At 41.5% G+C, this 25,720-nt stretch overlaps 3 protein-coding genes and 1 long non-coding RNA gene across 4 annotated transcripts; 2 read left to right on the forward strand and 2 right to left on the reverse strand.

Annotated features, from left to right (window-relative positions):
* Nucleotides 1-500: 500 nt before the first annotated feature.
* On the reverse strand, nucleotides 501-7,096 carry sf3a1 (splicing factor 3a, subunit 1). Its single transcript, XM_079515868.1, has 16 exons — nucleotides 6,963-7,096; nucleotides 6,768-6,845; nucleotides 6,224-6,336; nucleotides 5,807-6,014; nucleotides 4,258-4,515; nucleotides 4,086-4,160; nucleotides 3,837-3,987; nucleotides 3,522-3,724; nucleotides 3,291-3,408; nucleotides 2,895-3,202; nucleotides 2,368-2,601; nucleotides 2,065-2,269; nucleotides 1,815-1,966; nucleotides 1,248-1,349; nucleotides 1,073-1,144; nucleotides 501-978 (listed from the first exon to the last, which is right to left on the reverse strand). Exons 2-16 carry the CDS (start codon nucleotides 6,813-6,815, stop codon nucleotides 877-879), a joined length of 2,349 nt encoding a protein of 782 aa, XP_079371994.1. The 5' UTR covers nucleotides 6,816-6,845; nucleotides 6,963-7,096; the 3' UTR covers nucleotides 501-876.
* Nucleotides 7,097-7,240: 144 nt separating this feature from the next.
* Nucleotides 7,241-13,809, forward strand: ccdc157 (coiled-coil domain containing 157). The gene is made up of 10 exons (XM_079515869.1): nucleotides 7,241-7,502; nucleotides 7,598-7,745; nucleotides 7,856-8,567; nucleotides 9,684-9,761; nucleotides 9,927-10,096; nucleotides 10,533-10,709; nucleotides 11,387-11,555; nucleotides 12,863-13,011; nucleotides 13,184-13,266; nucleotides 13,377-13,809. The coding sequence occupies exons 1-10, from the start codon at nucleotides 7,255-7,257 to the stop codon at nucleotides 13,639-13,641; spliced, it is 2,199 nt and encodes a 732-aa protein (XP_079371995.1). The 5' UTR covers nucleotides 7,241-7,254; the 3' UTR covers nucleotides 13,642-13,809.
* A 1,110-nt stretch (nucleotides 13,810-14,919) lies between these two features.
* Nucleotides 14,920-16,449, forward strand: LOC306933492. The gene is made up of 2 exons (XR_013791234.1): nucleotides 14,920-14,986; nucleotides 15,499-16,449. It is a non-coding gene; the product is annotated as an uncharacterized lncRNA (long non-coding RNA).
* Nucleotides 16,450-17,858: 1,409 nt separating this feature from the next.
* On the reverse strand, nucleotides 17,859-25,611 carry slc7a4 (solute carrier family 7 member 4). The gene is made up of 5 exons (XM_079515387.1): nucleotides 25,510-25,611; nucleotides 21,467-22,534; nucleotides 20,347-21,056; nucleotides 19,187-19,295; nucleotides 17,859-18,476 (listed from the first exon to the last, which is right to left on the reverse strand). The coding sequence occupies exons 2-5, from the start codon at nucleotides 22,446-22,448 to the stop codon at nucleotides 18,271-18,273; spliced, it is 2,007 nt and encodes a 668-aa protein (XP_079371513.1). The 5' UTR covers nucleotides 22,449-22,534; nucleotides 25,510-25,611; the 3' UTR covers nucleotides 17,859-18,270.
* Nucleotides 25,612-25,720: the final 109 nt, after the last annotated feature.

A 25,720-nucleotide genomic window follows, 5' to 3' on the forward strand; every position in this document is an offset into this window, starting at 1 on the left:
TTTAAATATAACTACAGTCGCAGGAGGCTTGTATAGAATTTAACCTATCTTTTTTTAAATACCTGATGCAATTACACTTGTGACAGTTGAGATGTTTATCTCGACAGGATTTTAGCATGTCTTTCTACTCTCATCTTCAACTCACTGTATGTCATAAAACACTGGCGAACATTAAGGTCACAGAGATAAACAGGTCACCAATTCCGTCGTAACTTCACTGTCGACGCGTTAAACCATAGAGTTGGTACAGTACACCCATCCTCCTTGGGATTGGTTACATTCTAACAGACCACAAGGAGGCAACGTATCTACACCATAGCCCAATGATCTACTGTACACACGTTCATCTTTCTAACAGTTAGCATTTGCCTTGAATATCACTGTAGATAAGTTGCCGCCTTGTGGTCGAGTCGAGGGAATGCAGCCCTGCATTCATTAGTCGACAGAAACAGTTTCCAAGTGAAGTCAATATGCCCCTACACGTGATTAAGAAACAAAACTTGTTAATGCAAAGTCTAGCATTCCTTTATTAGATTTTACAATCATTCTAGATTTCTACATACTCTTGCAGCAGCTAATCAGTACTGGACATCAAGAATACGGTAGTACAACCAAGGCTCTCGGCTTTACTTACAATTGACAGTTTCTCAATTTTAACATTACAATAGTAATGTTTAGAATATTGTGTGTTGTATCCAAAATTGCGGTCTCAAAATGGTGTATACTGTACATACAATTTAAACAATACATTTTTTAACATTACTGACAAATATACTTAAAACAAAGGTGAGGGTAATAAATGAAACACCCACATGTAAAAATGTATTGCAGATAGAGGAACATTTCAGGAGAGAAACGTTTTTCTTGACGAATGGCTCACTTCTTTCTTCCACCTCTCTCTTTCAGTGCCAGGTGAATGACCGAACCGTTGCTCATATTATAATAAGCCAGGGAGTTGGAATCTTTGATAAACATGCCCTAAAATGAGGAAAAGTATTCATATTATTAATGCCTACATCCATCCACAATCATAACATGTGAAACATACCACATATTCCCAAAAAATGAATACCTCATACTGCAACTTCTGTTTTCCTGCTGCCATACCAGTGGCCTCGTGGATTTTGACTTTGATAACAGACACCTATTGAGAAGTGGAGAAGAATTTGCACACAATAAGTAACTGCAGGTGCACTCAGTTAGATTTGACAGATGCAGGAGAATTAGAACAACAAACAGGTGCATACCTGATCTGTAAGCGGGACAGTGAAATTGAGTACTTGTCCACTCAGCTTCCATTCCGTCTTATCCTGCATGTTGGGGACCTGCACTTTAACCGCCACAGGACCCTGGAGATAAAATAACAGTAAACAAAAAAACATTGGCATTTTGAGCATCCACAGAATATGGAGATAAAATAACAGTAAACAAAAAAACATTGGCATTTTGAGCATCCACAGAATACCCTAAAACAGTAGTTCATCATGAAGCGCCAGAGGTCGTTGATTGGGTTAAACACACAGTTAAAATTGAACCAACAAGTCTGCGTAACTCAGAGTCGGAGTGCACAAATGTAACCATTGGTTCCTTTTGTACAGTAACACTGTCAGAGTTAAATTAACAGATGATTTTACAGTGTAGCTTGGGTTCCAGAGATACATAATCATATCAAATACTAATGCATTTCAAACTGGAAGTCCTCAAAAATAAAAAAAAATAAAAAAAGGTTCAGAATCACCGCCCTAAAAAGCAAGGATTGGCGGAACCCTGGCATCAGCCATTTGACACAGACTTTTGGAAATGCTATGACAAACCTTGTTTCTGCGTAGGAACTCTTCTTCTGGCATTAGATTATCCTCCGTCTTCATCTTCTTGTTGGCTGGCTCATCATCACGAGGTGGGGGTGGATGGGACGGAGGTGCAGGAGCAGCTGGTGGTTGTGGGACCGGAGGAGCTGGGACAAATGCTGGGGGAGGGCAATTTAAATGAAAATTACAGTAACTAATTACCATAAGCTTTGAGTAGAATATACAATTACTGTATAATAATGAATTGTTTTCTCACCAGTTGGGACCACCATAGGTGGTGGTCTGGGGGCCATGAGGTGAGAAGCATTTGGCATGGGTACCACATTGATGCGGGGAGCATGCATCATGGGAGGCATGGCTGCTAGAACCTGCCCAGGGGACAATCGCACTACAGGTGCCATTTGTGGCCTTTGAAGCACGGGCACAGCAGACAGGAGAGTGGTCCGCACTGGAGGTGGCATCTGTTGACAGAGCACATTAAGGAGTTAGAGATGACATGCAGTTGCTGTTGGCTAAATATAAGTTATGGACATTTGGTCCTTTAAGATTAGAAACTTACAGAGTGAGGTGGGCGCGGCATTGTATTCATAGGAGGATTAGGTTTAGGCATATTGGGTGCCGACATTGGGCCACCCAATATGGGCTTGCTTGGGCCAATCTTCTCCCTTGTGTCGTCCTCACCCACCAGGCCCTTGGCTTTGTGGATGGCTTCAATCTGCTCCTGCAATGTGATGTTTGCCTGTGCTGCCTGCTGGGTACGGGCCATGCTACCAGAGTGGCCGTCCCAGGTCACCTGAAGAGACAAGTTCATACAAACTTTATATTAACAACTTTATTATAACAGTATTTTGTATCATTATAAACTAGTGCTGAATTAACGAACGATTGAAAATAGCAGCTCTACAAGCTCACACCGTTCCCCTTTTTTGTATAGTGCAAGTATATTACAGCTTATTCGGTTAATTAAATTTCAGTTTTGATATATTTCTGGCTAATTGCCCAGCCCTAATATAAATTCCAAAAATCATTACCTCACCTAATGGCATTTCCTAACAAAAATAATGAACTCTCCATTGCCACACTCACCTTCTCCTCAGGCTTCTGTATCTCCTCTTCTCCAATCTTCTTACCAATGGCCGTCTCCTCTACACCAAAGATATCAGTACGCCTCTCAGCCAGCTGTTTCAGGCTGCTTTCGATATCCAGGCCAGGGGCATAAACTTCATCCTCGATCTGCCTCTCTCTGATGCTGCGGTCCCTTTGTTCCAGCCAGCGGGGATCCAGCAGACCAATACGCATGTGCTCCTGCATCTTACTGGCAGGGATCTTCTCACCAGTAATGGGTGAGACCAGGTACTCTTCTGGAGTACCAACTGTAGGCTGAGGCTTGGAGGCTGTGGAAAAAGCAATAGACTACACATTTCAGGAAAGTGTGGCAATATAACTCTGGAGAAGCTATTAGTGTTTCTTCCTGGTGGTTACCTTTGGGGTCATAGTCTTTACGAATGATAACCTGGTCTGGAGTTGGGGGCAACGGGGGTGGCATGGGGTTGTCTGGTGGCAATGGCGCCTTTATGCCCTCATCCTCGTCATCAGATCCCTGGGAAAAGCAATCATGATTGAGTCTCGTTATATTGCAAAAGCAACCAAACCAATAACTCTGTTGCTAGATCTGGATGTTAGGTGCATTTGAATATTGTTCCGTCTACTCACCTCATCCATGTCTTGCACCTGCGTGTCCTGGTCTGAGGGCTGGGGGGGTTGGACTTCAGTCCTAGGCTCTTCCCGCTCATCATCCTCATCCTCACTTTCAACCTCCATTTCCACCTCCTCGCTCTCTCCAAACTTCTCATAGCGCTCTTGGATTAGGATGCGGGCACCAAGCTCCTCTGGTGTGGTAGGCGGTGGGAAGTGGCCTGTGGAAACACCAACAACGATTAACATTTATGCATTTTGTTACATACTGCTCGGCTGTGGAAAGAGATAGTAAACATAGGTATCTTTGTCCATTTCACATAATGCACCTACCTTGCTCATTGGGTTGGAAGTCCACCGTCTCCACCACGACAAAGTCATGCCAATCAATTTGGGCGTATGCCACACGTTCTTTCTCTCGCTCCTCTTCCTCCTTCTTCCTTTCACGCTCCTGAAACTTGGCCCACTCGACACGGTACCTCACCTGGTAGCACCGTTAACATGTACAATTAACATGGGCAATTAACATTAACCTACATAAACTCACAGTGAACAAATTCTTTATGAAAAGACGGCAATTACCTGGTCCATCACCTCTCTTGGATTTTCAGATTCTCTCTTCAGCTTCATCAGCAGGCCTTTGGGAGGGATCAAGATCTACAATATAGAAGGTAAAATCCAAATGAGTGAGACTATTAATTACATTATTACAACACATCTACTTAGATAATTAAATAGATATTGGGATGGCTACCTTGGTGTACTGCTCCACCAGCTTGGTGAAGTAGTTGAAGAGGCTGTGCTGTGGCCGCAGGAAGTCAAACTGGTAGTTCCTCTGTTCCTTCTGCATGAGCTGAGTTAGAAACTGCCGGCCATTACGAGAAACAAATTGGGCAGTGAGCTTGACAACGTCAAGGTCAAATGCTGAGATTGACGGAGGATCAGCGATGAACTCAAACTCCGGTGGTGGCTCTTTGGGAATCACAGTCTCGTGAATCACCTGAGACTGCACCTATAGACAGTGAGAGAAACAGCTTGTGTGAACTGATGACATCATGCAACAACCAACTACCAGAATGAAAGAATGAACAGTATTTTCTAGAGTTGTTCCATTCAAAGCAAACAAAAAGGTAGGAGCGCACACCAAAAGTAGGGAGGTGCTGAACACGGGAGACAAACTTTAAAATAGAAAGCACAGCTCGTAGTCACAATGCCAAAAATACTTTTTATTGGGTTACCAACGTTTCAACAAACAAGTCGCCTTCTTCAGGGTAGAGTTGTTCCGTTATTACCACTATCGGAAAAGCTGCCGATAATGCCTAAAATGCTGGCATCGGTCTATTACTCTATGCCATTCCGATACCACATAATTAATCACATGATATTTAATTTAAAGTCATCAATTATTTTGTAGTTGCTTTGAATGCCTCAGTTGATGTTGCGCTACTTTTATACTCTTATGGTACCATTTACATTATTATTTTACTAACTTTAATGTAGCTGCACTACATTTTTTATTCATTCATCAGTGGTTCTCAAACTGTTTAATTTCAAGAACACCCATAACTCGAGTGTACAAATGGAAACAAATGAGTCCCTGGACCCCACTTTGAAATCCATTGTCATCATAGTATAAAATACTACTCAATTTGGACTAGTTGTCTGAGTTAGGACAACCAGTGGTGTCCGGTGAGAACTTAACCGGGATGTCTAAATCTCTGACAACACGATATCTGGATTGTAAAACCAGATATTCTGTCTCGTATGGAAGGCGTTGGGAGTCTCTCACGAGGAGTGTAGTAAATAAATAGTGATCCATATGTTGATCTGACCTCATCAAACCCTGTACACTCAAGAGAGGCCCTTGGCGTCCACCATGTCCAGCAGAACTCAGAGACACCGATGAGGCTGCATTCGAAAACATCTTCCAAAAAGTAACCTTGACCAGTCATGTCTATATAAACAGTCAAACTGGAGACATACAACGGTGACAATCAAGTGGACACCACAGTAATGGAAATGCTATGGATCTCCATATATGAAGATCACTGACCTCAAACCCTGGATAGCCATACACGGAGAAGACTGGATCATCACCTAGATCTGCATATTATATGGAGCTGGCCAGCAACTCCACATCTGACCTCACGGACACCAGATTAATAGTTTAACTCCTGCTTCTTAACCGTGCCGTAAAGGGCGAGATCGCTTCTCACCCTCAGGGCGTCTTTCTGGTTTTTAAATTATACACACTCGACCGGTACGCAAGTTATGGGTATCGGGATCATCTCTACACACTCTACCTTTTGATTGAGCTGCTGGGACTGCTGCAGGGCCTGTTGCTGCATAACCTTGGGCACAGCTGCAGACGGTTCCTGTCCCTTTCCCTCTTTAAACTCATTGACCTTATGGCGGTAGTAGGCATGGTACGGGTCGTTGGGGTTGAGGAAGTTGAATTTCGGATTGTTGATTTCATTCTGACGAATCCTTGCCTCAAACTCAGGGCCGTTCCTAGAAAAAGGAAAAGGCGTTAACATCCTTTATACTTTGGCAGATATTGTTCTTTATTGAAGTGTCGCTACCTTGAAAGTATTTTTTTTATTATTATTATTATTATTAACAAGTTTGACAACTTTATGTGACTAGGTATAAGTTTGGCAAGAAATTAATTAGGCTCCAGTTGCAACATTTTACACATACATACATATTCAGAAACCAACCTGGCAACAAAGCTGGCAGTCTTGTCAACAATATTTCTGACCTCAGGGGGTGGATAGATTATACCAACAATGGGTTTGGTGGCTGGTGTTTCCTCTGCTGGTGGTTCATCGCCCTGTTGACATGAATAATACATTCACTAAAAGATGCATCTAAGGAGGAGGATTCATCCTAGACTATTGAGCGGCACCACAAATTGAAGCAAAAACAAATCTTTAGCTTAAAAGAGACATCTTGTATTTGACCCCTAAGCCAAATGGACATAGCCTTGTCACAAAGTTTTAACTTCTTAACTACCCATTAATTGCACAATAGCTGGCATGGTATTTTGAAAAACATTTCCACTCACATTAGTGGAAGGAATGAGCTAATCGCTAATGGCGGCTAGTAACTTTTAACGTTGTTTTCCCCCTTTCTTTCTGCAGGTTATGTACATACACGGCCCCTGTCAATGTCACATTACGGATCCTAATGCTGGGATCTGATCATTAGTGTACTACTATCTCCTTACAGTAGGATAGGTTGGTAATGGTTAGTAAACGTTACCTTGATGTTCGGCTCCGGCTGAACAATTTGAACAGGCCCCGGCGGCATGGCTGAGTGTTTCGGATATCTTGGGACTGTCTATGAAAATGTAGTAAGTAGTAAATGAATACGAACTATACGTTGATTCGTATTGTTGATATATCAACGATATCGTGATTAGCCAAAGGTCTAAAGTTGCTCATTTATAGTACTTACTTAATCGTCGGGGTTTCGTCAACCTCACAGTCACAATGGAGGTATATTACTTCCGGGTCCCACTCAAGGTCTTCTAACCGCTAAGCATTATGGTACTTGCTGTTCTTAGTGGCGGTTGCTTTGGAGATGCAGTATCAACAAGTCATACAGAAAGCTTCCCTGTCGTGTATGTGTTCATCATCATCATAACACTTTACTTTATATTACTATCAGATTACTAGGACACGGTGCCGTTTAGTGCCTATGAAGGCCAGACTGTCAGACAACAAGCAGATAACTAAACTATCTTAAAATGAGTCCGTTTTTAGGCCGCCAGGATTGTGTTGAAAGTCTGAGAAGAGATCTCATTGACCTCCAAGGCGCTATTCTCGACGTGTTCTCCAGGACCGGACCTGTCCGCTGTCCCTCCTGGAAGTTCCCCGACAAGCTCTCCTGTAATCTCGATTTGGTATCACTGCTAGAACAGTATGACTTTGCTGACGGGGAGGATGAATTCAATCAGCATTCCCATAGTGTCTTGTTGGAGCTGGTTATTGACAGGTAATGTGTGGAACCACATTCTGATATTTTTAGGGTATATATTTAATGAATTAATTTTATGACTAAAACTTTCCTTTTCATTTGCTTTGAACAAGGCTATTGCTTCTTCTGCAAAGTTTCAATGTTTATGCTGAGCAGCTGAGGGGACAGAGGAGAGAACTCACGCAGCAAAAAGGATGTGTATCAATCGGTCTTGTGGTCAGACAATATTGGAGCAATTTAGTTCAGCTTGTTAACCTAAAGGTAGTTTTACTAATTCCTTCAAGTACAGATTATAAATAGTAGTATTTGAAATGTCAGCCCATAGTCTTATATGGACATTCTCAATTGTGTCATTTTCTTGTATCTATCAGGGGACTTGCACAGATATTCGAAAGAACATCAAAACAAGGAGAATTGTTTGTGAAGAAAAAACAACAGCACCTTCTGCTATGAGCTCAAGGATTGATCTTGACACACCTTGCCCATCCTTATCGTCCTCAACAAGTTCCCTTTCATTTGTGCCACAACCTCGTGTTGCTTTTCCATCTCCCTGTCCCAGTTCCACTGTCCCACGCAGCCCCTCTTTTATCTCCAGTGATACCCGTAGTGTGAGCTGCCAAACAGTGGAGTCTTCCCTTGTCCCCTGTGACGCCTGTGATCGGGTGCAATCTGTTCTGAGGCAGACTGGGGATGCTTTGGTAGATCTGTGTCGGAGTGAAGGTCTGCCCTCGTCCCTGCAGCCTCTCTTAATGGCTGTAGAGGATACACTGGAACTGGGCCACCTGACGGCAGGCGACGTGGCACAGTGGGCCAAAGAGCAGCGCAGAGACATGGGTCGGCTGGGAAAGCATCTACACGAAGTGAGGGGGACAGTGAAGCCTTTAAGAGACGGACTAGCAGCAGCCGAGAGACAGCGAGAAGGGTTCAAGTCTCAGCTGGAGAGAGTGCAGAAGGAATTGAAGCAGGAAACAGAAAAGCACTGCGCAAGCATGCACCAGCTGGAGAACACACTGCAGGAGGCACACAGGGCCTTGAAAGAAACAGAGAGGAGGTTTCAAGAGGAACGGGAGCAGTTGAAAAAAGGTGATGTTCCATCACATGAACAGTACAATCTTTAGTGTTAATAATCAAGGATTATCAAGGATCCCAGCCCCCTCCATCAAGGACAGCCTCAAGGCGAGGACCAGCAGGCAACTAGATTTAGAACAATAGACACCAAAGAAGGAATGTTGCCTGTGCCTCCTACACAGTACACACACGCATGCATGCACGCACGCATGCATGCATGCATACACGCACGCATGCACGCGCGCGCATCACACACACACACACACACACACACACACACACACACACACACACACACACACAATTTACAATTTACAATTTAGGCATTTAGCAGACGCTCTTAATCCAGAGCGATTTACATTAAGCAATAACAAAAGCATGGCATACATCACATATATAAAAAGTAGTTATCATGAATCATAAACTAAGAACGTAACAGTGGAGTATCTATGTTAACTATACATACTATACTATATAATATATTATACATGTGTACTATAAAGTGCTATGACTACATAAAGTGCAATTCTAGAGCTGTCTACGTAACAAGCTATAGGTCTGTTTAAAATACTATCTAAGTCTACATAATGTGCTATCTAAGGGGATAGGCTAGGGCAAGTGCTACGGGCCATGGTGGAGCCTGAAGAGGTGGGTTTTCAGACTACGGCGGAAGATTACACACACACACACACACACACACACACACACGTGCACACACGCACACACGCACGCACACACACACACACACACACACACACACACACACACACACACACACACACACACACACACACACACACAAATAGAGGAAGCATGAATGTTCATACAACCTCACATAAACATTCCATTTGATTAAGGCAGAACTTATATCACACACACCAACTACTATATTACCACCTGACATTATATTTTGTACACATGAACATACATACAAACAGAAAGTCTTACATACACAACACAATGATGAGGAGCTGAAACCAATGAACACAGAAATCTGGAATCTCTTCGATCTTAACACTGAAGGTGTACAAATTGACCCGTGAATGCTTATTTGTACACTTTCTGGGATTTTACTGTGGTGGAATGCCTATGTTTTACTAATTATACTAGTATATATTTTGGATGTCACAGGAACATTGTCTTTGGAGGAAAGCACCTCCAGACTGAAAAAGGAGCTAGCTTTACAACATGAAACATTACATGCACTTGGTAAGGACTGAACAATTCTATGCCCATGTTGAGGAGTTGTAATACTTATATCCCAGTAATAAGTATTTATAATATTTAATACTCTATTTAAATTGTGTCTTTTAACCTGATCCTTCATAAACATATAGACACTGCATTAACTTGGTACCGTTTATTTCATTGTAGAGAATGAGAATATAGATCTGCAGAAGAAAGTGGAGACCTTACGTGTAGAAGAAGAGGCCCGTCGCAAACTAGAGGAAAGGACAGAGATGTTGAAGACTCAAATCTCTCAAATTCAACTCCTTCTTGACAAAGAAAGTGCCAAGTACAAAAGTGTTTGTCGTCAACTAGAGGTCAGTTAACCCATTCAGACCTGACGTCGAAATTTAAAAAAAATGTTTTCTAAATCATGACAATTTTCGGAAAGATTTGAGGCACATTTTAACGATTTTTCAAAAATAGCAGACTTACAAGTTCATAGCGCGCCACTCGGTGGCGCGCTATGAGCTTGTAGATCTGCTATTTTTCAATAGCTAAATTATAACAATGTTTAAAACACCAAAACGGGTTCCCGCCCCAAAATGGGTTAATGGTTAATGTGGTTAAACGCTAACGTGACATGGATGCGTTCCAGGTCTCAATGGATTAAGTGTGATGATGTATTAGGCAAAATAACCTGTCTACAAGCTCACATTGTCACATTGTGGAACTTAGGACCCTATACCTAGGTTAAAAGTGGTTAAAGTGAAAAAAAAAAAAAAACAGCAATTACATTCAGTCTGTGTGCAGTCCATGCAGGTCAAACAGAAGGCTATGCTAGAGAGAGTGGATGCTCTTGACCAAGAGTGTGAAGATTTGCAGAGGCAGTTGTCAAAGAGCGAGGAGATGCAGGCGAACCTACAGGTTGATCTGAAGAATGTCTCAGAGCAGAAGGAGCATCTTCAGGCACAGTTCAACCGACATCAGGTACAGTATGACTACCGTACTACTTCAATTAAAACAAATGTTATTATGTAACACATACATTAATACACATTAATACAATACAATCTGCTTAAGTTAAAGTGCACAGAAGAAAACATAATTAAACAATCAAATAGAATATTTAAAGAGAAAATTGGAAACCAATGCATAGAGGGGATACAATTGGCAGTATAAAATCATTGTATAATCGTACCACTGTACTATTTGCAAATTGTTAATAAAGTATTCAATCAATCAATCAATCAATCAAAATGGTGCCATGGGCTGATATCTTAATCCTGCCATTGGAACCCAGTTGCATCTCATCATTACATCACAACATCAGCCTCATGCCCACAATCTAAATATAAAATGTTTCTTGGGTACTATTAGTCCCCATGGCCCCCACGTGCCATTTTTGCACATACAGTATGTGAAATCTGTCCTCTGTATTTGCCTAACTATTAGGAGAAGTGGGTGCTATTGATACAGCACCTGGTGAAGTGTTTTATTCAGGGAAACCTCAACCAGTAGGTAAACCAGGGTACTTCCGATTCCCAGACAGCCTCTCTCCCCATTCAGCTATGGCTGCCGCCATACAGCTATGGCTTGTAATGTTTCTATAAAATAAAAAAACATATTATTTCTCAATGACAGCCATTTACTACTTTTGCCCCTAGGACTTGTGCTCTGAGTTCCAGAAGGAGAAGCTAAAACTGGAGAGTCGTGGAAGTGAACTACAGAACACTGTGTCCCAGCTGAAGCTAGAAATGCAGGATTTAACCCAGAGGCAGAGACTACTGGTGGCCTTCCCAGAGCTCCAGCCACTGCCTCAGGCACAACCACAGAGTATGGATCTGTTAGCTTTATTGAATTATGTTAAATCCGCTGGTATTTCCTGTATCTGTGTGTACATAATGTAAATCGCTCTGGATTAAGAGCGTCTGCTAAATGCCTAAATTGTAAATTGTAAATTGTAAATTGTACATAGTACATAAAGATTTGCTTTGTATTGACAGTTTTGCCACCTTTGGTAAATATGAAGAAAGAGGATGTGTTTATGAGCAGGATGTTCACCTTTCTCAGCATTTGATATGTGTGTTGTTTAACTCACTGGTACTAAGGTCGTAAGGAAACACTTGAGCCCTATTTTACTCTTTGTCTATTGATCGAAAATAGCCGATCTACAAACACAATGCTTTGTTAGCTTGTAGAGCTGCTATTTTCGGAGAATATTGACAAATGTTGACAAATCGTCTCATATGGCTATCTGTGGGCAAATGCATATTAATTTGGTGGTCCTTGACGTGAACATGTTTGACAACCACTGGTTTAACTGTTATAAGCCCAAAAGATTTGAGGGTGTAGCGTGTTTTGGAAATGTGTGTGCATTAAGGGCTTCTATAACATTTTCTATTAAATCATAGGCTTCCTTTTTTCCTTTCCTAATGTTATAACATTTCCTTTACTTTTGGTTTTAATCCCCACTGTATTTTCTAATGCAAATTCTTTTCAGTAAATTCTTTTCATAAATGGTGTAGAACTCCGACCTATACTCTATGGTCCAAATACACCTTTAATATTTTATAATAACAGCATAGCTCCCATGTGGATCTAAGACTTCATGTGGCCTTTCTGTGACTGTCAGACATCTTTCTATATATGACTCTGGGCAAGGATTCAGCCTGGTCTGACAAGCATTGATTTCCATAACAAAATCATATAGAGATGCTAACTCTGCCCACTGGCAGTGTGCACAAGTCATTTGGTGCTGATCAGCCCAGCAGTTTGTGAGTCCTGGACAGACAAACTAAAACACTACAGTCTCACAGACCCATTCGAAGACTTCTTGCCTATTCAGATCCATATTGTAAAATATCCATGTCACATGGAGAAGACCCAGATTCAAAGTGTCATATTGAGAAAATATACAGTATATGAAAGGTGTATTCAGAGCACAGTGCATGGGTTCTATCACTTCTATGCCTCCTTTTTATACACATTTTTCTCTAAACAGTACAGCACTTCAATTGAATGTGCATACTGTGACTACAGTTCAAGTAATCTCTAATTTTATGTTACCATAAATTAAATTGCTATATACTGTAAAATAAGCTTTACTAGTATTATAACATCATGATATGCATCTTCACCAGGTACAGGTAATTTGCTCTTAGATATGGAGCAGCAACTGCAGGCGAATAACATTCGAATCAGGGTTCTGCAGCGAGAAAACTCCACCCTGCACAACAGCCTTGTGAAACTAAGAGAACAAGGCCAACAAGACAACAATGATATCACCAAGGTATGATAGATGATAATTAACTTAAAATGTCTGCTGTTGTGGGAAGGGTCTACTGGAACCACATACAAAACAGCGTTGTGTTTTGAACATGGTAGACATAGTCACAATGTGCAGGCGAAACATAAGCGAGAACAATAACATGCTTTATTTAATATACACATTTCATACACAGGACATTTCACCTGAGCGGAAATGGAACCATTCCCTGACAGAGGAACAGCAGGATCACACCTCGCAAACACAATGCAGTCCATTGTATGTCAACAGCCATTCATTTGGTGCAATAAACGTAACTTATCAACCTGATTATATATATACACTGTATTCCTTCTATATTATACCTTGTTTTCTCTGTTGTACCACAGGCAGAGCAGTACTACGGTACAGCTGAAGCATGGTGTAACGAGAATGGGAGCACGCAGAGGAGAAAGTGACCCTGAATGTATTGGGCCATGGGATCGAGTGTCAACCGCTAACTCCTCCCTATGCAGTACGGTCTCTCCCCCGTCCGTGATGGTCCACCATCAAACCCTCCACCTCAATCTGGGGACTAGTGCTGTCAAAGCCTACGCCAAAGCACGACAGGCCTCCCTGGCCCGCTCCAGAGGCATCAGCCAGAGGAGGAAATGAACCTAAAAATCTTAAATTATTATTCTCTATTGCACAACAGACGTACCATTCATTGTCGAGTATAAATTAGAATAGAATCCAGAGTGGTTTGAACTCTGAGTGCAAAGAATTACACTGCTTTTGTAATATGGTTTATATAGCAATAAATTAACATTTGTTTTTTGAGTATATTGTTTATTCATCCAATTTATTTAATGTATCCAGCCAAATACATATCATTTGGGGGGTCCTTGGCATGAAAATGTATGAGAACCACTGGCAAGTCTTTCCAAAAACTGTTTTTTAGAAGACATTTTTAGAATCGGCCTCAGGTCTTAATGGGTTAAGATGCTGTGAACATGATATGCATGTTGACTGTTATTATGAAGAGTCATCCTGCGTGGCAGGTGAGTCACATGACTCTTTGTGAGTGGGTGGTTTGTACAACCTTGAATATCTCAGACAATGCCACGGCGGCAGATGTGTATCCTAGGCCTCCAGGAACACTCACTGTGACGAGCACGGGGAGTTCCCATGGCAACAAGTGATCAGGGCATTCAAGCTGTGTCTTTTCTAGTCCCAGCAGACAGGGAAATCTGTCCCAATTACTTTTTAAAGATCCACCTACAGTAGATCAAGATCACACTGTGGCTCACCGGGAATCGTGCTTGAAGATGCCTTCTATTTTTCTCAAAGTCCTTTGCCCGCCCCCAATCGTTATTAATAATGTTCTTCAACAGTAATTTGAGATGCCATGAGCTTGGTTCTGTAATTTGAACCAAGTCAAGAGCCAGGGGCTCACCATCTGTAGAAGCAGACCAATACAAATACACATCCTTTTAATGCACTTCTAATTTTGAGGTGATTGAATTTGATCCATGTCCTTGGTGCAAATTGTATATATAATAATTGACAAAACATATTTAGCTAAGACATTACTAATCCAATAATTAATATACTTATCAATTACAATACACTAATCCCCAGTGTTAATAAATATTTGAATAGCCTACCTGATCTGTCATTTCATTGACTTTATGACCTCTAGGTCAAATTAGTCTTAAATCTTCTCATTCAGTCCTATAAATGCAAGTTACTGTGTCCATGTTTGTATATGCATGTAAATAGGTGTATGTGCCTGTTGAGTCAAAACTCAGAAATGGACCACAAATATGGTCGGCATGACATCCCAGACCTAAAAAAACAACATCTCCCAGAATGCAGCAAGATGGCTGCTTTACCTGATTAGGAGCACCTTAAAAGGAATGGAGCTTCAGCTTAGAGTATATAGCTTCAATCATTCAAGCAAACACCAGATGCAAACAGCAAAGACAACTCTTGGGTTCTACCTCCAAAGACGCCAATGGTCGGTGATATTGTATTGTTTTATTTACACTTATATATGCACTGCAGTACTGTTCGATGTGGTTAAAATCTGGCTAATTGTGTTTAGTAGCTTCAGTCTGAAGTGGGGAAGGAACACATTAACTTACTTGAGAGTTGGATTTAATTTATGTTTAAAAGTATCTCTTTACAAAAGAAGACCAAGTTAGAAATGTTAATGATTTAAGAATTTAAAAGATTACTAAAAATGTGGACAATTCATGTTCAAGGTTTAAAATGCTAGATGTTTACTTAACTTTAATCTTTTATCCAAGCTTAAAGGGTAAAGTCATTTGAAATATTTAATTTGTTTAAAATGTTGACTTTAATAAGTTAATTTAAAAGACCTTAATTTAGGCATTCATTGTTTAAGAACACTAATTGTTTAAAAGACATTTGATTATTTAAGAATGTTTAAAATCAAGTGGTTAAAAAGAGAACCTGTTTTGAAAGGATTATCATTTGTTGTTAATCTTTGTTTCTTTGTGTTCGAAGGTTTTCAACCTAACTGAAATGACCAGCCAATCACCAATGAAGCCAACACTGAGCGTAAAAGTTGGAAAATAAAAAATCATTGGATTGAGTTGGAAATTGGAGTTGCGTCCTTGTATGTCCTTTGGAGTGGAACAGAGTTGAACTTTACAGTGCCATTGTGCCACCTTTTCAGCTTTGGCAACCAGTTGGTTCCTTGGCCTTCGGTGGGGTAGTCACTGAGTCATCACACCGTGTACCGAGACACTGATACAAGGCCAAGCTGAGGGCAATTCCTTTTTTCACTTGGACCTCTCAGGCATGGTCTGGTAAAGACCTGTGTCTGGACAGACCCTATAGTTAGCAAGGATGACTGACTCTGCTTTAATTAGGGAAATTCTGAGCAAGATGGATGATTTGTATGTGTTTTTCCTGCCTTCCTCTCTAGGTGAAAGTTCCTAATGTATGATGATGTCCACCCATATGCAGTTATGCACACCCTGCCATCTATTCCAAATTCAGCATTATCTGATTCGGTTTCTTTGAGGTAATACTCTTCACACGTGTGGATGCTGCTTCAAAACATTTATTATCAACACAGTTTTTGCATTTATACAACATAAAAGACAAATATTTTTGAATGTGCAAGTACAGAGTTTGATATTATTCAGAAGTAAGAAAAGAATCAGAACATAATATAACTGTGCTTACTAGAATACAAACAACAGACAGTAATTCCAAGAGGTGAGAGAATGTTCAGCTTGCTAAATGCACCACAGTGTGAACACCCATCACATGCCCTTCACATCGAAAATAGAACTGACGCAAAAATTACATACACAAAAAGTAGAATTCTCAGAGTGCAAAGTTGTACAAAACTCCAGTGTCACGTACATTCTATTCCATAGTTTCTATACAGTTTTATTTGTGTAGTACAGTCCTATGAGTTTGTTATTAAATACTGAAGTGAACAAATGCACATCTCTGAACACCACAAAAAGTAACAACTTAAAACCTTGAGTATATTCACATGGCAGCCATTTTCATGACATAAGAGCAAAATAGCCACTGTGTGAATATGGTCCGTTCTGGAAAGCTTTGGAAATCATTATGCATTGGTTAAAATATCTTTAAGGCCATTGGTTTCTGATGCATCATATACAAACATACATTGATAGTGAAATACTTATAAAAAAAAACGTTTAAGTCTTTTTTTTTTTTTCCTTTCATGTAAAACGTGAAGGTGAGCAGTGCTAAAATAGTGGTATAAGGTTGATAAATACAGCTAATGACAGAGTAGAGCTCATTTTACCTGCTGATGTTCACCATTTTGGACCAGGAGTACAATCTCTACGACTGATATAATAATCTTGCACAGTGACACATGTGCATCTCTGTAATCTAGGTCATGCTTTACTGACCAATGACATGGTCCTCCTGCAAATCTGACAGATTACAGCATTAACAACAACCCATTCCTATCTGCCCAACATTTTACCCTGTTCAGATGCAATAGGTTTGTGCTTGCCTTATATTTCCAGGAATGTAAATATTTATTGGGTTATTATAACATAGAATCTAGAAAATATTTCCTCAATAATCCATGTGCTTTTATATTTAAATTCATGCCAAAAAGGAGAGACGGAGAGTGGTTGGTATCCTACGTGTGAGAGACGCAGAGTGGTTGGTATCCTAAGTGTGGGAAACCTCTTGCAGAAGTGCAAGATCTGTGACCCACAAATGAAGGGGGTCATGGGATGAGAATTAGGGGGATTATGTGAAGGGTTGAAAGACCTGCTCACTCATCTAATAGCTGAACGCAAATTAGTGTTGTATGTAGATTATAGAGCTAACAAACGTGCAGGACCGGCCAGTACTCGAGGCAACATGACAAAGGCATGCAATGAGACAACTAAGAACCGATAATACAATTATCTGTGAGGTAAAAACTATAAACAAATAATAGAAAAATAAATACACAACTTTCCATATTTTATCAAATTTGTCAGCAGCTACTATCGGCAAGACCGTGTGGACACCGAGAGAGAGAGAGAGAGAGAGAGAGAGTTGGACTGAGAGTCTAAGAGGATCCACATGACCAGAGCCTGTAGTTTCTCCTGAGGATTTGGGACCGTGAGAGTTTGAGATGAAGTGCACGATGCATGATGTCATGTGCACATCTTGCACATGAGTGAGCAAGTCTGAGGTCTCATTGGTGGTTGACATAGGAAGGAATCATGCAACAAATTGAATGATACAGCAGTGTACTGAGCAAGTGATTTGAGGGGAGATGAAGTAGGATGCCACACCCTTTATTAAAAAATAAAGTTTGGTGGAAAAGCTATAGAACAGTAGGACTTTGTCCCACCCACCATTTCCTGGTTACATTTTAATAATTGTGATATACTTGAGTGAAAGTACAGTTTAAAGCACCATGTGCCTTGCAAACACACTTGGTTTTATAGAAACCTGTAGGAGATGAACTAAAATTGGTTACATCACTGGCAGGAGTGTAAGAATAGTGCTGGCTTGACCGGATATACCACATATTTGCCTCCAGGAGATAAAGGGATGGTAATAAAGCTCTCTATGTTCCAATATCACAAGATACACACAAGTATGCTTCACTAGACAGTCAGGGAGCATCCTGGCCTGTGGTGTGCTTACATTTGCAGAGCAAGAGATAGAGCCTTGTTGTGGCAGTACACGTGTCAGGCCAAAGGAATGAGATGAAGACAGCAGTAGCAGACAAGGCAGGAGCAGACAATATAACATTGGCCCACTGTAACAATGACATCATCTCTTTCCCATCTGCTCCTCAGTGGAGGGGCTGATGTGGTGGGCAGAGTTGTCCACCTGTCCATCTGGCTGGACGGATTGCACTGTTTCTACCAGACTGCCACTTGGTAGCACCACATACCTGGCAGCCAGGTCCTTGGGCGCAAGCTCCCGTAAGCCTTCCTTACTGTGCCAGATCCCATAACCAAAATACACGCACAAGCCTAGAAAAAAGACATAAACAGTCAGGACAACAAGTCTTATGTCTGTTGCAATAGACAATCTAAACTTCCACATTTCCGAATTGTAATCTTGTTGACAGCTGTGGGACGTAAGTTCAAATAACCCAAGGTATGTGGTTATACATTTCTCAAGGGAAAAGGTTTCAAAGCCCTGTCAGGTTTAATAAGAGAGTGCAGCTTGTTAACTGGCAGCAGGCAGACAGGTGTGTTTAAATGGTTTACTGGTACAGACAATGCTAAGCTCATACAACAAATCACATTTTCCCATGGACCCTCTTTACTGACCGCAGTCAGGACATTAACATAATCATTTATCCATTGTCCACATCATCAAATGGGTATATTTTCTACAATTAGTCCACAGCTTGTTTAACATGATGATGTAAACACATAATTTATAGAATATTACCAGAATTAGAACAGCGATATCATCATCTTATCTTTCCAGACTCAATTTTGTGACAAATTAAAATCTTTTGAGAAGCTAAGCTAAGTATTTCACATACCTCTGTAGGGAATACTTGTGTCACTTGTGTAATTTTCCCTTAATCCATTGTAAGCAATTAGATGTGTATATTTTGAGCTTCAATTGTTTTGTTAACTTAACATGATTTGTACCCATCCCAGGTGACTTTGAAGTATGTTGTCTTTTGTGCTACATAATCTGTATCAGAGTAAGCTGGTGCTCTTACCTATGACGATCCATACAGAGAAACGAATCCAGGTGAGGACGCTCAGTTTTAGCATGAGGAACACATTAATGAGAATACTCAAAGCAGGAATCAATGGGACCAACGGCACCTAGAAGATGCAGAAACAGAAAACATTCATCATATTTTCATCATCTTATTTTGTGTTAACAATTGCCCTCAACTGAATGCATATGGCATATGGCTAAGCAGAAGGAACTTCCTTTTCACTGGATGTTGTCTTTATAGAAGATAATATTGGTCCAGTCTGAGCAAACACAGATGTCTGGCTCTCTGATGTGACTCAGACACAGATTTTATTTGTGTGTGAGTGAATGAGAGAAAGAAACAGAGAGGGAAGGAAGAGAATCAAAGTTTAGTGACCAATGTGTCTTGTAAGAGCACATATAACTCCTTCCCACAGCTGGCACAAGTTCGAATCCGACCTAAGGCTCTTTGCTGCATGTCACCCCCTCTATCTCCCACCTGTACTATATCTCTCATAGTCTCTATAAAGTAGATATGCCAAAAGAATAATAAAAAAGGTGTCTTGTGTCTCAGCCTTATTGCTGAGTAATAACATAGTTCTATTTTTTGTGGCCACTCAGAGCCACACTTTATCATATGCTACATGAGTGTATATAGCATTGATGGTCCCAATGACTGCTAACTGATGGTGGCAGCATGCTAACAGGCCATACTACAAAACATGCTTCTCACATCTAGAAGAGAGGCAACCTTCAGTATAGATACTGAAAAAGCTAGAAAACATGCAGTCTTATATTGAACACTTGGGTTGCCAAGCATAACCGCATTCTTTTTTTTAGCAATGTCATGGAGTTTACTGTTGGTCCCTAAGCAGCTCTACTGGATAATTTGGGGGTTATGTGGCTTTTTCAAGTGCAATAATATGAGAGCATTGCTCATTCATTTTCCAATCAGTCAAACCAGTTTAATCTTTAGGTACTCTCCATATGCAGTCCATATTCTTCCTCATGGTAAATATGAACTACAAACATTTTTCAATTTGGAACTCTTAAAGTTACAAATTGATACATTAGGATGTAGGAGGATTTTACTGTGTAGGTATGGAAGCAATCGACCTCTCCACGTGTAATTATCACTCTGCACAGCTGTATTTGTAAAATGTGTGATGAACTCACCTGGAACGTTTTATTATTGGTTTGAGGTTCGTGGACCCATATGAGCATGAGGCTGAGGATGTAAGCTGAGCTAAACACCACCAGTAAGAGCACGAAGCTCCATACTGGCAGGTGTAGCTGGTTGGTTCCAAATATCAGAACAGAACAGAGGGATACAGAGCTCACCATCAGAGCTAGAACACAGAAGGCCACCACCTCCCCTGGCTCAAAGTCCCCAAAAACCCTGCCCAGGTACGGTTCCCAGCGGGCCCCCAACTGCCCCACCCCACGCCGCTCTATCGTTTTCTTCTGCCTTTCCACCAACTGGAGTTTATCAGAGAAAGACTCATATTCCTTCAGCTCCCCACTGTCCTCAGTTATGTTCTGAGATTCCGATGCAGCGAAAGATGGCTCCAAGTTGGGGTTGGGAGACGTGGAGGAGGTCCCCATAGAGGTGACTTTCTCCGGCTGGAAGCGAAGCACGATAACACTGGCCGCCACAAAGGTGTAGGCCAGGAGAGTGCCAATGGACAGGAACTGGACAAGTGCTTCCAGATCAAAGACAAGAGCCATGGTCGCCATGAGCACTCCAAACACAAGAATAGCATTGACGGGTACTTTGGAGACAGGGTTGACTCTAGCAAACACAGAGAAGAACAGTCCATCCTCTGCCATAGCATAAACGATCCGAGGGAGGGAGAAGAGATTACAGAGCAGTACTGTGTTCATGGCTGGAGATGGGAAACAAAGAGTTATCATTAGAACATGCAAATGATGAACATACATTTTATAGTCAAACGTGTTCACTATAATATAGTGTCATAGCATGACACAAGCTATTGTCGTAGCATGATTACACCATAATATACAAAAAAAAAAGGCCCTCAGGAAAAATATGAAGCAATACAAAGTCAAATGATGTTTGATTATTACTATTATTATTATTATTATTATTATTATTATTATAGTATAACCTTGCTGTGTATGATCTATGTGTAATGTACTGCTCTACACTGCTGCATTGTGTTGCATACTGTTTACTGTGTGTCAATATGCACACATTTCCATACACTGTATTTGGCAAATTGAATTTTGAATTGATATGTTCTGTCGTTTACAGATAGGGACACGTCACACTCACCACAAATGGAACCAATTGCCACAATAATTCCAGCCCAACTGTATCCCCGGCGAAAGAAAGCATCTGAGAGAGCCGAGTTGGGGTCCAGTGTGTGCCAGGGCACAATGAGGGTGAGCACTGTGGAAACCAGGATGTAGGCTGTCGTTGCTAGGCCAAGGGAGATTGCAGTGGCTATGGGGATGGATTTCTGGGGGTTCTTGGCCTCCTCGCTTGAGGACGCGATCACATCAAAGCCCACAAATGCATAGAAACAGGTCGCTGAGCCTGCCATTATACCGGAAAACCCGAAAGGGGCAAAGCCTCCTTCTTTTGCACTCCAGTTGGCAGGTTCAGCCAGTATAAAGCCAAATATTAAGATGAAGCATATGACCACCATACTAATGGCGGAGAAGATGTGGTTAAGGTAAGATGAAACTTGAACTCCAAACGATATGAAAAAGCTGGCTAATATTAGAATCCCTGCTGCCAGCAGGTCTGGATAATGGGCCAGGAAGGGCACATTCCATCGCATAACATGTGTCTCAGTGTAGTTCTGGATGGCATGATTAAAAATGGAATCCAAATAACCACTCCACGCACGTGCCACAGCGGCCCCACCAATCATGTTCTCTAGAATCACATTCCAGCCAATGAGGAAGGCCCAGATCTCCCCTACAGACACATAGGTAAACATGTAGGCAGAACCTGTTTTGGGAATGCGTGCTCCAAACTCTGCGTAACAGAAGGCAGCCAATAGGGAAGCAATGCCTGCAAACATGAAGGATATGACGATAGCAGGCCCCGTTATGTCTTTTGCCACAGTGCCTGTCAGGACATAAAGCCCAGAGCCCACCATGCCGCCAACACCCAGCATCGTCAGGTCTAAAGTTCCGAGGCAACGCTTCAGAGACGTGGCCATCATGTCCTCGTCTAGAGTCTTGAGTCTGTTCAACCTCTGGCAGAAGCGCACCGCTGGGACACAGCCAGTTGCACAGGTTGCCATGGCTACAGAGTGACACACAACAGCTGGGCAGGATGGTGTCACAATGTTCAAATTGGGTCCATCGTTCCTTTTCTGTTAAAGCCGACCTGCAAAACAGAGCACACATAAATTAGCCAAATAACTGCCATATATCACCAGTGGAAAACAACTGCAGGTGTATGTAGGCTACTTTGGTAATTAGTTCAAAAAAATCAAAAGCTAATTCAAATCCAATCTACACAGTTAAATATTAGCAGGTAGGGGTCCTGCGCAGCCTATCATTAAACGAAACACTTGAACATGGCTGTGGACAGTGACAGTGACACGTGGGCTTTTGGTTTACCGGTAGGCCTACATGTTGGTCTCTTCTATCAAACCTATGCTGTGGCCAATCTGGCACTGGGCATCAGCCTGACATTATCCCTACCTAAAAAAACAACAACAAAAAACGTCTCCTTCCATTAACTCAGCAGCTATGAGCCTTAACTATTTTCCTAATTCAATAATGCCACTTATCAGAGAATAAATACACTATTTCCATAATTTACCTAAACCCCCCTAAGCTTGGTTGTATTTTTTATGACAGCACTTTCTACAATAGTCTACTGTCTGCATCCATTCTGTTCATAATAGACTCTATTAGGCCGAATTTGTGGGACTTCAGAACGTTCTCTTTTTGTATTGATTGATTGAAGAATTTATTAACAGTTTGCAGAATTACAGTACATTTCAAGCACAAACTCAATACAAAGGCTGTTAACTGTGAGTGGACGACCCAATTAAGCATTACACTTGTTTCCAATAGGGTCCACCATGTTCAAATCATCAAAACATTTAGAGACGTACAAATAGACACTTCTATAGACAGAACAGGATTTCATCATAAAGGAGGTAAAAAGGGAAAAGAAATATATACAGTGAGGGGAAAAAAGGGGGGGGGCGGGGGGGATTCAGATTTTACGGGGGCCAGTTTCGAATTGCAGCCATCCGTAGGTGCCCTTTGAGAGTGGTTTTGAAGGAGTCAAGGGATTCGCATGTCTTAATGACAGTTGGTAGGGCGTTCCACATTTTGGTGGCATAGGAGCGAAAAGAATTTAGTCCCTTGTTTGTGCCGAATCTGGGTTGTACATGGTTCGTTGCACTCCCTCTGGTGTTGTGGGTGTGGACTTCGTTAACATTAAGGAAGTATCTAGACAGGTACATGGGTATCTTGGTGGTGTATCGAATCTTGTGGACCAGACCCATTGCAAGATGCTGTACTCTGTCGTCGACCCTAAGCCATTCCAGCCTGTCGAAGTGGGCAGGGGTGAGGTGGGTTCGGGGGGCTAGATCAAGTAGGAGCCTGACCAGTTTGTTTTGGGAAGTCTGGAGCCTGGTTTTAAGGGCCTTTGAGGTGCTGTGGTACCAGGAGGTGCATGCATAGTCAAAGAAACCCTGTACAAGGGCTCCTGTTAAGGTCTTCAAGGTGTTTTTGTTGACCAGTGAGGAGATCCTGTAGAGGAATCTTGTTCTATGGTTGACTTTTTTGATTACGTTGGTGGCCATTTTATCACCGGAAAGATTAGCCTCCAGGATGGAACCTAGGTAGGTAATTTCATCTTTACGTGTGATAACATTGTCACCCACTCTAACCAAGAAGCCATTTGCCTTGCTGAGATTACTAATAGAGCCAAAGAGAATGGATTCAGTTTTTCCCAGGTGTAAAGATAGTTTGTTATCAGCGAGCCAGGTGCAGATTCTACCGAGTTCAGAGCTGAGGGCATTTTCAACCTGCAGTTTGTCCCTGTCCGAGACCAGCAGTGCTGAGTCATCTGCGAACAGGAACAAGTTGCAGTCACAAGCTGAAGTCATGTCGTTTACATATATTAGGAACAGTAGAGGCCCTAGTATGCTTCCTTGTGGAACGCCACAGCTCACTGGGAGGGGGGGGGGGACAGTGTTCCGTTCACTTCCACCATCTGTTCTCTCCCCTCCAGGTAGGATTGCATCCAGCTCACTGATGTGCTATCGAAACCAATTGCTTTTAGCTTGTTAACCAGTATGGAGTGGTTCACGGTATCAAAAGCCTTTTGGAGGTCCAGCATGACCATGCCGCAGTATTTGCCAGCGTCCACCTCTTGTTTGATGTGGTCGCTCAAATAGAGAAGGCATGTGTCAGTGGAGTGGGATGTTCTGAAGCCAGATTGGAACTCGTACAATAATTTATTAGTGGCAAGATACTTTTCAACCTGTTCATAGACTATTTTTTCCATCACTTTCGAGATGGAACTAAGAATAGAAATAGGGCGGTAGTTGCCGGGGTCTAATTTACTCCCTTTCTTGTGCAAGGGGGTTACTTTGGCCAGTTTGAAATCTTGGAGGAGACAGAATGACCAGTATCGGGGTAGCCATGCTGAAGCTCGTCTACCAACCATAGGCCCTACTGTAGGCTCTAATCGCACAAACTCAGGACATAAACGCCATCGTAATTGACGGAAAAGATGAGCAAATATACAAAAAGAGAGCCTACAGTGAAAGGTAGCATTTGCGTTATTTAAGAACTCAGTAGTCAGTAAGTATGGAGTAGCCTCCTCCCAGGCCTGTTTATCAGGTAGCAGGACAATACTGCTGAACGGCAGATCATCCTGGTCTTTGGGACGCAACATCCGATAACAGCGCTTGCATGGTGGGCATATGGCGTAGACCTACATGATGCCTTGTGAAAATTACGTAATGCTTTATTCCCATTTGGAAATAAAATCATCGCCGCAAAATAAACTGACAGATAGGCTACATTTATAGGCTATATATAAATGTTCTCTTTGAAGTAGGTCCTATAATAAAACAGAGGACGGCCATATGATGCGCCGGTTGTTATTATTAATTTAAAACAATAGAAACGGGCGTACATATAGGATACTTTTCCTTCGTCGCGTTTACGTCCCAGACTCTTCAAATTAAGCTTTACAACTATGTAATTTAATTTTAATTGTGAATGGATTTTACTTTAGTGTTGGGATTCTTTGATGTAAAAAAACAAGAGCCAACAAGCAGCCTAACAAATAATAACGTCAATGCAATTACAATAAATGAAATAAAGTACCGTTATTGTTGAAAGTCATTCATTCGTATTGCAGGTCCAGTATCATTAGATTGACCGGGGGGACATCCACATCGTCTGATACAGCAGAAGGTGCAACTACACCACGTCCACGACCCAACGAACATGGGAGTCAGTCGAGCAGGTTCTTAAAGGTACAGTAGGCTACTTCTTTTTTTTTTTTTAAATCATTCAAAAGAAATAAAGAATCATG

This window comes from Electrona antarctica, assembly GCF_951216825.1.
Source record: "Electrona antarctica genome assembly, chromosome: 12".
Classification (NCBI taxonomy): Eukaryota; Metazoa; Chordata; class Actinopteri; order Myctophiformes; family Myctophidae; genus Electrona; species Electrona antarctica.

What these genes read in the sequence shown, in the direction of transcription:
- sf3a1 (XM_079515868.1), bottom strand. Translation starts at nt 6,815, where the DNA reads ATGCCGCCGGGGCCTGTTCAAATTGTTCAGCCGGAGCCGAACATCAAG. An exon ending in CAAGAGAGGTGATGGACCAG is followed by an intron (nt 3,988 to 4,085) that starts GTAATTGCCGTC and finishes CGGTGCTACCAG; the next exon opens with GTGAGGTACCGTGTCGAGTG. An exon ending in CTTCCAACCCAATGAGCAAG is followed by an intron (nt 3,725 to 3,836) that starts GTAGGTGCATTA and finishes GTGTTTCCACAG; the next exon opens with GCCACTTCCCACCGCCTACC.
- ccdc157 (XM_079515869.1), top strand. Translation starts at nt 7,255, where the DNA reads ATGAGTCCGTTTTTAGGCCGCCAGGATTGTGTTGAAAGTCTGAGAAGA. An exon ending in ACGGGAGCAGTTGAAAAAAG is followed by an intron (nt 8,568 to 9,683) that starts GTGATGTTCCAT and finishes TGGATGTCACAG; the next exon opens with GAACATTGTCTTTGGAGGAA. An exon ending in TGAAACATTACATGCACTTG is followed by an intron (nt 9,762 to 9,926) that starts GTAAGGACTGAA and finishes ATTTCATTGTAG; the next exon opens with AGAATGAGAATATAGATCTG.
- slc7a4 (XM_079515387.1), bottom strand. Translation starts at nt 22,448, where the DNA reads ATGGCAACCTGTGCAACTGGCTGTGTCCCAGCGGTGCGCTTCTGCCAG. An exon ending in CCAATAATAAAACGTTCCAG is followed by an intron (nt 19,296 to 20,346) that starts GTGAGTTCATCA and finishes TGCATCTTCTAG; the next exon opens with GTGCCGTTGGTCCCATTGAT. An exon ending in CTCTGTATGGATCGTCATAG is followed by an intron (nt 18,477 to 19,186) that starts GTAAGAGCACCA and finishes TCTTTTTTCTAG; the next exon opens with GCTTGTGCGTGTATTTTGGT.